Here is a 10,562-nt window from a genome sequence, read left to right on the forward strand (position 1 = left end):
TTTTTAATTCGGTTAGGTTAAATAGGTTTTAATATAAATTCGGTTCGGTTCAGTTCGGTTAACCAAAAAATAATTCGGTTAATTTGATTTCGGTTAATTCGATTCGATTTTTGACCGAATTAACCGAATGTCCATCCCTACATAAGAGGATACATAGCGGATCTTTAATACTTGTTGACAGTTTTCTTTTAAAAAGGATAATTTATTTCAAAAATAATTTAAGAAGGATATGGAAGTTGAGAGGAGAGTGGCGTTTGTGAGAGGTTTAGGTGGAATAAAATTACATTATAATATTTTTTATTTCATACCAACATATCATTTGGTTTTTAAACAAATCTCACTCTTAATAAAATATAAAAGAGATAACAGAGATACTAATATTAATAATTAATAATAATAATTCACTATCTTTAACTTTCAAAAAAATAATTCATTATTTTTTAACAATAGTTTGAAATTAAAAAATTATAATTACGAGTTTTTAATAAAATTATTATTAAAAAAATAAAATTTTGTTGGCCAATAAAATCGAAAATCATAAATAAATTTTTAAATAAATAAAATTTTGTTTCTTTTATTAATTATTTGAATTAAATTTTTTTATTTTTTTTATTCTGTAAACTATTATACTTACTAGTAGAAAGATGCACACGCATTTGCGTGTGCTAAAACAATGACCAAATCAAATAATTTTTACGGAAGAAAATGACATGAAAAAGAAAGTTAATCGGTTTTTTCAATTTGAATTTTGAATTTCAAATTTGAAGTTAAACGTGATTATGTGAAATGATGTGTATTTATTCTGACCATTTTGCCTGGAGATAATATGAAGTAGACTGTAATTTTCTAGGGTATATTGGTAATTTGATTTTGGTATAAGCAAGTCGGATCAAATCAATTTCTATGTGGGGATGAAGTTTTATAATATAGTAAGGTTGTGTTTACTTGCTATGATAAGCATAATATTATATTAATAATCCTATGCAATCACATGTTTACTTGATTTTTTAGGGTCCGTAACTCATAAAGCTCATCCATAGTTACCTAATTTAAACTTTAAACTTTGATTATTTATCACAAATAAATGGTGCGATAAATAATCATTATGTTTTTAATTAAAAAAAATACACTAATATCTTTAATTTATTTTCCAAAAAAATAATCGATGAAAATATCATTTAAAAAATTATATAACATGGATATAAATTTCAAATACTTTAAGATATATTAATAAGAGGGTGTTTGGCAGAGCTTAAAAGCTATTTCCAACAGCTTATAAGCTGTTTTAGAGCTTTTAAGCTCTCAAATTTTGTTTGGCAAAAATTTTTAAAAACAGCTTATAAGCTGTCAAAATAAGCTGTTTGACAGCTTATAAGCTGTTTTTAAAAAAGTAAGGAGGAGATACTTTTTTCAAAAAGATATTATTTTAATATTCCATCTCTCTAAAATATTTTTGAATATATTCATAAATCTCCATCATATCCTCCACACATTAAATATTAAATATTATTTTAAAAAATTTACAAATCACATAAATTTTTCCAAAGTAAAATATTAAAACAATTTTATATTTTAATACTAAAACTATTTTCGTATATGTATAACTCGAAATATTATTTTCATATAATTATACCCTTTTTGGTAATTTTGACAATAAAAAGATCTTATAATACCAAACATATCAAAATCTTTAAGTTGTTTAAAATAAGTTTACCCAAACACTTTAACAACTTATTTTTAAAATAAATTCTAACAGCTTATAAGCTCGTAAAACAGCTTATAAGCTCTAGGGGCTTATAAGCTCTTTTTTAATAAGCTTAGCCAAACACCCTCTAAATTTCATTTGATTTAAATATACGAAAGATCCATTTGAAAATTATAAAAATGAAAAAAAATCTAATAATTTAATATATGATTAATACATTTCATTAGATTTTATCCTTATTAATGGGGGAAAATTTTTTAACTCAATTTTTTAATTGTTGTTTTAAAAAATAAATAATATTTATACTAAATAATTTTGGTCAAATAAAATAATTTACATGTTGATTAATAATAATTTATATTCTTCAATAAAAATCACAATCTCAATTTTACAAATAAAAACTAAAAATAAGATTATATAATATACAAAAAAGGCAAAATTGTAACTCGTCATTTATTCATAGTATCAATCACAAAATTGATCAATCAAAGTAAGCATGTGATTGTTTATTTGTTTATGCATCATTATTCAACATCCTATAAAATTAGTTTAATAGTCTTAGTATTATTTATCTATATATAATTAATCTCACTAAGTAAACAAAGCCTAAAGATAGTAAAGATAATAAATATATTAAAAATATATTTACAAAATAAGGTATAATTAAAGATCTAGAATTCATATAATTCCATGAAAAATTTATAAATGTCTATAAATTTTTTTGCAAAGAGTATGTCAGAGTAATAAAAATATAGGGGTATCAATTAGGGTGGACGCGTGTCGGGTTGGTGAAGATTTTATTTAAAAATTCATCAACCCGAACCAGTCCTGAACCCAAAGTCAATCAAAATATATGAAATCCACAAAATTTTTTATAAATATTTTTTGTAATTTGAAAATACCTTTTGGCCAGCTAATTTTATTTCATAAATCTCTTTCCATGCTATCTTTTCTCTCTTGTCATCATAATTTCAAAAATGGATAAATTAAAATTTAAAAAATATTTTTTTTCATAAATCGATCACACACACATATGTCATAAAGTATTAGGGCTAATTGCATCCACACCCATGTAAAAAGTTTAAAAAGCATAAAACTCCTTAAGAAATATTAATAGGCTAATGCATCCTTCAGTTTTTTAAAATGTAGCACATTTCACCCCTATGTTATACAAACTCGGGCACATTTATACCTCTGATAGGGGTTTTTATGCTAATTTCTTTAAAACATAGGGTCTAACATACTATTAATTTTACACAAGAGGTTTTATGCCTTTTAGACTTTTCATATGGGGTGTGGATGCAATTAGCCCTAAAATATTAATATATAGAGTATCTTGATTTTTAACATGCCTAAATCAATTGCAAGCATGCAGCGATCCAGCTCATTGACACGCGTCGGTAAGGGATTGGATTTAGGGAGCCTTTCAGTGACTGCTCGGTCACCAAATTATTATCTCACTCTTGTATATATACCGTGACCGTTGCGCTTCTGTCAATAGTATACTTTGGCTTGTGCCTTCGAGAGTCGAGATTTTTATCTTTTTGCTCCCGGTGTTCCACACGTACTTGCCGGCGGCGGCGGAGATCGGAGGCGGCTCTTGGGAGTATCGTTCAGAAGTTGAAAGTAAGAAGATGAAGATTTGCGTGAAGACTCTGAAGGGGACACACTTCGAGATCGAAGTGAAATCCGATGAGACAGTATGGGATCAATTCTCTGCCTCCCTGTCTCTTGCTTTGACGTACACGAATTGCTTCATATGTTAGCCTATATGGATGTCTTAGATTTGATTTTCCTAGTAGTCGTTAATTGGAGAGGATTAGGGTTCTGAATTGACATATCTATACCCTTGACGTGGCGTTTATTCCGAATTATAACAGGAATTTGAACTAATATTACTTTGGTATTGACGGGTATCTTAGTTGATGTGTCTTTAGTGGCGCGATTTGATTCTAATTGTATTTTGTGATTGGAGAGGGTAATTAGGGCCCTGAATTGGCCTTTTCTTATTCTTGACGTGATAAAATTTCCTAATCATAATTGGAGTCGGAGTTAATTTTGTTTTTCTCCATCGAGCTCAGCTCCTTTTTCTCCAGTGATTTGATTGTGGGTCGTAATGTTTGGTTTTGATTTTAAAGTTTGACTTTTTATCGTGAATATGTATTGCCTAAGATGATGGCAGATACACGTCTCGTGGAGAGTCATGTGGTAGAGTTATCTACTGCTACCGTGCAAGATATTCGTTTTGCTATTGGATTATTTTAACTCCAATGCCATCATGTTTGATATATTGTTGTTCAAATCTCTTGAAAATCTTCATATTTTTGGTTTTGGAAGAACTGATTATCGAGAGGATTAGAGGCACTACGGTTTAGTCGTCAACCAGTGTAAGCAGAATATTGTCCTGTATAAGGAGGATGGAGCAAGGGCAAGAATGTAATTTTAGTCACATGACAGATTAGTGATGGAAAATCATAGGAAACTGTTTTAGACAACCTTTGATTTGGATCATATATGGTATTCCTCGGGGTAAATTATATTAAAAGACTTTTAGATATACTTGCATTGTATTATAGCTCTCCCGGGTGTCATGGTTAAGATTTGAAATCAAATGTGAACTTGCATATGCATTTGTCTTTGTTCTTTTTTATCATTTGTCGTTAGGTCTATTCTCTCACGATATTTCATTCTTGTTAGGTGGCCGATGTGAAGAAAATTATTGAAACGGTTCAGGGTTCTGATGTATACCCAGCTGCTCAGCAGATGCTGATTCATCAAGGGAAGGTTCTTAAAGATAATACAACACTGGAGGAAAACAAAGTTGCGGAAAAAAGTTTTGTGGTGATTATGTTGACCAAGGTAAATTGACTGTATTGTCATTTGAAGTGTTCTGTAGCTTCTCCTGCCCCATTACTCTCTGGGATTTCATGTGAATGCAGATTTTTTAAAGAACTCTTTGGTAAACAAGATACAAAATGTTAACCTAACATATAACACATGCCACATGCAAAGGGACAATGATGGATGCTACATTAGATATTTTGGTAGTAAACTGGTGTTTTGACTGGGGCTTGCCTGATTCCTCAGGCACCCTTACACAACCCAGAAAGACAAATGCAGATTAATTCCCAAAAAGTTAAATTTATACTGACTATAATTCTATACGTGCTCTGAAATTTTGTAGAGCAAGGCATCATCAAGTGGAGCTGCAACTGCGTCTACCACTCCAGCGAGTACAGTAAGTCCATCTAAATGTATTTTCCACAGTTTCTGGCTAAGTTAGTGTGAAATTATTTTTTCACATTGAAGTTGTTGCGTGAATAATTGATATTTTTAGTTGTAATTGTGAATTATGCATTCAAGGTGAATCTTGAGGAGGCTGATTTATTTTCCTTTTTTACCTTTTTTCCCTGGTGATGATGGTATGATTTAAAACTTAAAACCAGTTTTTGGATAAAATTAAGTAAATGACTTGCTCAAACATCTCATAAAAATGATAAAATGATCAAGACCCAAACAGAAATTTGTAGTAAGAAGAAAAAAAAGGAAGACACGTAAATTTTAGTAGTGGTCCCAAATATATATTCCGATTTCCAAACATATTAATCAATTTTTTTTCCAGTTTTGTTTAAAACTACAATGACATGCATGTGTGCATTTTTCCTTGCAGTGTTTGAGTGGCTGCATCTGTCTAGATTTGTCTATTCTAAATTTAGGCTTAAATTCCTGTTGAGGATTTAAAGTTCTTGAAATATGTTTTAGTTTGATATGTTTTGATTGTTTCTTTGTCTCCCTATAGACCCAACCTGCAAGCAATACCCCTCCTCCAACACAGCCTGTGACTGCTGGTCCAGTACCTGTATCAACTATTGCACCGTGAGTAGTTCATGTTGGTCTAGTTTTTAGCTAACATCAACAATTTTTTTAATATTTCACTTTATGTCCTTATTAAGAATTTCTCTCTCTTGCATTTGCAGTCCACAGTCAGCTCCTGAATCTGTTCCTGCTCCTACTCCTGCCCTTGCTCCTGCTCCTGCTCCTGCTCCTGCTCCTGCCCCTGCCCCTGCCCCTGCCCCTGCCCCTGCCCCTGCCCCTGCTTCGTGAGTAAACCTTGTCTGTTTATTACTTGTGAAATAGTTGCATTTTACAGACTTTTATGCAGAATAATGTATTTTTATTCAACAGCTCAGAGACAGATGTGTATGGTCAAGCGGCTTCGAATCTTGTTGCTGGAAATAATTTGGAGGGTGCTGTTCAACAGATCCTTGATATGGGTGGTGGATGTTGGGATCGAGACACAGTTATTCGTGCACTGCGTGCTGCTTATAACAATCCGGAGAGAGCAGTTGAATACCTTTATTCTGTTAGTTCCCTCCAGTCTATTTCATTTTTATCCCTATTATATAGAGAACTATGGAATGTGACAGTGAGAATCAACAGCATGATTTTGATATTTTGTGGATTGCTTTTGATTTTTCTCCTCTTCCGGATTGCTTTTGATTTTTCTTCTCTTCCACCTTGAATAGCTATATCATAATATAACCTTGAGTGGAAGTTTAATCTCAGGGAATTCCAGAGCAAGCAGAAGTTGCTCCTGCGGTGCAAGCACCTGCTGGTGGGCAGCCAGTGAATCCTCCAATCCAGGCTACACAGCCAGCAGTAGTACCTTCTACTGGACCCAATTCTAATCCATTGGACCTATTTCCACAGGTAGGAGTTTTTCCCAATCTCTGAAATATCATTTGATCTTTAATGGAAAGAACTAAAAAGGATGGTAGTTATTAAATGAATTTAAAGAAGAAAACAAGAACAATAATAATTGTTTGCATTTTCATGGAGCCAGGGCCTCCCTAACATGGGCTCAAATGCAAGTGCCGGTGCCCTAGATTTCCTTCGCAACAGTCCACAGGTACCAAACATGGTTTTCTACAAATTGGCTTTCCAGTACAAATTTTGTGTTTTGATTTTCTTGTTCTTGTTTTTAGTTTCAATCACTGCGAGCCCTGGTGCAAGCCAATCCACAAATCTTGCAGGTACTTGCACGTTCAATTAGTCGTTTCAATTTATGGATGTTAATATTTTAGTGCTAACTTTACCTTGTAAACTCCTCTTTTCTGTACTTCCAGCCCATGCTTCAAGAACTAGGGAAACAAAATCCACAATTAGTTCGAATGATACAAGAGCATCAGGCTGATTTTCTACGCTTAATAAATGAACCTGTCGAGGGGGAGGGGTGAGAAAATCTGCAGTGGGTTTACCTTTGTTGATTCTAGTTGATATAACTTCAAGTTGTTTTACTCCCAAGTATGTATCTTTTCTGAGCTTTGGATGTAACTTTGATGCAAACAGGAACATATTAGAACAAATGGCTGAAGCGATGCCGCAGGCCATCACTGTCACACCAGAAGAACGTGAAGCAATTGAACGTGTAAGTTTTTCCTACTAAAACCAATTTTTATTCAAACATAAGCTGAATGTGTTACTTTGAGGCTACTTTGTAGTTCATTTGCGCACAATCTCATTAATTGTTTACTTCATTTGGTTACCATTATTATCATCTCTTGGCAAAATAATCTTTTAGCTCATAACTGCTGGGAAAAACCTTAAGTGTCATTAAATCTATTACGTGTTGGGATTAACCATTGTAGCTAATATTTTATGTGACTGATGATTTGGTGCAATAGTCGTGATGTGAGGCTTGGATTATTGCAAGGCTCAAAAAAGTTGAGTTGTTTAGTCACCATTGACTATAGCTTTTGATATGGTAGTATACGTTCGATTCTATGTTGTGATTATGTAACCTCAATGCAAGCCACCGAGAAACTTATTTTTAAGAGAAAATGTATCCCTTCTACGTGATCTATTAGTTTGGTCCCAACACTCTCTTTGGATACTTGGATTTGACATAATGGATTTCAATTTCACAACTCAAAATTCATCGTGTGTTTTGGTGAAATTTTTTGTCGTATTTATATTTCTGTATATATTTTTAAACAAATTGGAATTGGTCTCTCCCAATAATCATGTCAAATCATATAATTCTCAAATGTCTTAATTTCAAATTCAAATGCATCGATGCCGTGAACAAAACAGCACAATTGTCTCAATTACACTATGGTGTTTGGTCTTGCAGCTTGAAGCGATGGGGTTCGATCGAGCTTTGGTATTGGAAGTATATTTTGCGTGCAACAAGAACGAGGAGCTGGCTGCAAACTACCTCTTAGATCATATGCACGAGTTTGATGAGTGAAATCGTGTGGATGGAGTGGTCTCCCTTCATACTTGCATGCTTTCTTATGTGCAATGTACTATTTCTTGCCTTGTGGATTAATTTTTATTTATTGTTCACAGAGGCTTTCCCTAACTTCGTTTATCTGGATATCCTATATACAGTTTTCAAAATACTTCATCTATTTGTTCATGGTAATTAACGTACAAAACTGCTATATTTAGTTCCAGCGTGGCTCAAGTTATATACCTCTTTGGCATCCTTCAGATTTTGAATTTAAGCCGAACACTCATTGGACCTTTAATTTCTTTAATTTTTAAGCGGTATTTATGGTTTGATATGTTATGGTTTACCTTAGGAGATTTTAATTTAGTTTTAATGTTCCCTAAGTGAGATGTTTTTTCCCCCTAAAAAAAACCCATAGAAATAGATTTGTTGGTGTTTTAAGCAAATGAAGCCTTTGTCATAGATTATCTCTGCTATTGCACAGTGACTAATGAAGAAATTCTCAGTGAGAGATCAAACAAGCGTGTCAGACTTCTGGACTTCTTGTACGAAGTTGAAGAAGAAGAAAATGTCCTCACGATCGGTAGTTCGACCAAACTTGAGACCAATTCAGTAGCAGAAAAGTTCACATACGTGTCTCAGCTTTTAAGAGAGAGAAAAATAAAATCTAAAACATAAGGAGCCATAGTTCATGAAGGGTTCGGTTCATCCGGAGCAACTTCAGGCCTTCAGAAGTTAAACAAAAATAGCGCAAAATAACATAGGAAACATAAAATAAAAGGGTCGAAGCTTGCTTTAATCGGGAGGCAACCACAAAACATCAAAACTGAATATTTGGTCCAATCTTGCCATCTCCAGGATTGCCATCTTCAAAGAAGTTCGAAGTAAGAATCACATAAAACAATTGTTAAACATTTTAAAGTTCAGGAAAATATGATGTCAAACAGATGCAAATGCAACTTGCGTCCAATTAAAAGAAACATTTGGAAATCATATTCAGCAAGCAAGGAATACTTGAGGAGATTTCCAGTTGCAGGGAAGAGCATGGAAGGAGCATAAATTGGCCGATGAAATAACATATTTAAGCTTTTCAAACCGCTGCCTCGATCCCTGCTTGATATTTTGTACCGTCTCAATATGATATAATTAGATAAAACCAAGAACTGTTACAGAATACAGGGAACCGTATCTTTTAGGCACATCTGTTTATGCCATTAAAAAAAGGGTAAAAAGTGTTCAGAAAAAAGAAACAAAATTAAAAAAAAAAGAGAAATTTCTTCCAAGATTGACATTAAAATCTTACAAAGTTAACTCTCCCCACTTTCCTGCCACAGATTAATGATGTCGGTAGCCTGGTTGAGCAGAATCACCGTTTGCTTCTGTGAAATCCAAGGCTTGCTCTCCAGCATGACCTTAAGCTCCTCCCAAGCATCTTTTCTCGGCCAAAAATAGTATGGGCTCAAAGGAATGGTCCCATGGCCGCCGGGAATCACTTGGTCTATCGCAATTCCGATATTCTTTTCCAACCAAACGAATCTCAAGACCAGCCTGGGTCTCTCCATCGGCTTCGCCACGATTCTTGGCTTTTCTTTCGCTTCATTATCGTCCAAGATTGATGCTTCTTGGGTGGTCAGTGAAGAAGACGATGCATTTGTTTTGCTGGGCTTGAATTTTCTTTTGTTGGGTGGATTGCAAGAAAAAGATGGGGCCTTTATGGTGGGAAAGATTAGATTCTTGGATAGATTTGGCTGCTGCGTCAGATGTGCGGGAGGTTTTCCGGCGCAAGGTCGAAATCCCGCTGATAACATCGTCTTTCGTGCGAGATTACTACGATTGCAATCAAGCCGCAAGATTAATTTATAAGGATGGAAAGGGTTTAGTTAGTTTTCAACACAAATTACTGATCCTTATCATATATTTTTATCGTTTATTTATTAATCATTCGATAATTTCATCAACTGAACCAAATGGGACTTTGATGATTTTTTTTTTGTGACTTGGAAATCCGCAGCCGCTACCTTCAGTGCGTACTGGATAAACCCCCGGATTAATGCAATAATTTACAAACTACGTTAGCCAAGTAAACGACACTAGGCAAGCCCTGTGTGATAGGCTAGTCCAAAAGATGTTGGTAGGGGAACCTGACATCCAACCAAAAATTCACTTGCTTCATGAACTTGGACATCCCCTCAGGAGCTTTGAATTTGTTTACATTTGTGGACGTTTAAAAAAAAACTATAAATATATATATTTTTTATTTTAAATATAATTGCTATATAATGGATCCAATCCATAAAACTTCAAGTACAAATCGAGTTGGATAAGAGTTTATATTAATCGGGTGGGTACGATTCCTTTAAAATATTAACGACTTGGATGTCGTAATATAGTAAACATGATTTGAATCTTTTAATGAGTTTGATCTGGTTTCTTGATTTATTATTCTTACTGGTTAATTATTAGATCTGAGTAAAAAATGAAACATTGTCATGATAAACTATTTTAAATAATAAATTACACATGTTTAGACTTTAGAGTTCACAAAACATTTTAAATTTGTGATTCAGAAATAAAATTTTAAAATTATTTGATTTATTAAATAAAGTATATTCAAATAAAAAA

The 10,562-nt window shown here is 33.3% G+C and overlaps 2 protein-coding genes across 2 annotated transcripts; one reads left to right on the top strand and one right to left on the bottom strand.

The window, feature by feature from the left end:
* The first annotated feature begins 3,190 nt into the window (after positions 1 to 3,190).
* Positions 3,191 to 8,124, top strand: LOC140860208 (ubiquitin receptor RAD23d-like). The gene is made up of 12 exons (XM_073263087.1): positions 3,191 to 3,405; positions 4,403 to 4,564; positions 4,890 to 4,943; positions 5,505 to 5,581; positions 5,683 to 5,805; positions 5,891 to 6,068; positions 6,272 to 6,415; positions 6,549 to 6,614; positions 6,691 to 6,738; positions 6,832 to 6,938; positions 7,055 to 7,133; positions 7,839 to 8,124. The coding sequence occupies exons 1-12, from the start codon at positions 3,340 to 3,342 to the stop codon at positions 7,953 to 7,955; spliced, it is 1,221 nt and encodes a 406-aa protein (XP_073119188.1). The 5' UTR covers positions 3,191 to 3,339; the 3' UTR covers positions 7,956 to 8,124.
* Positions 8,125 to 9,086: 962 nt separating this feature from the next.
* On the bottom strand, positions 9,087 to 9,748 carry LOC140860803 (small ribosomal subunit protein cS23-like). Its single transcript, XM_073263809.1, has 2 exons — positions 9,253 to 9,748; positions 9,087 to 9,142 (listed from the first exon to the last, which is right to left on the bottom strand). The coding sequence occupies exons 1-2, from the start codon at positions 9,746 to 9,748 to the stop codon at positions 9,087 to 9,089; spliced, it is 552 nt and encodes a 183-aa protein (XP_073119910.1).
* Between the last annotated feature and the right edge of the window lie 814 nt (positions 9,749 to 10,562).

The sequence above is a fragment of the Henckelia pumila genome, chromosome 4 (genome assembly GCF_033568475.1).
Source record: "Henckelia pumila isolate YLH828 chromosome 4, ASM3356847v2, whole genome shotgun sequence".
Lineage (NCBI taxonomy): Eukaryota > Viridiplantae > Streptophyta > Magnoliopsida > Lamiales > Gesneriaceae > Henckelia > Henckelia pumila.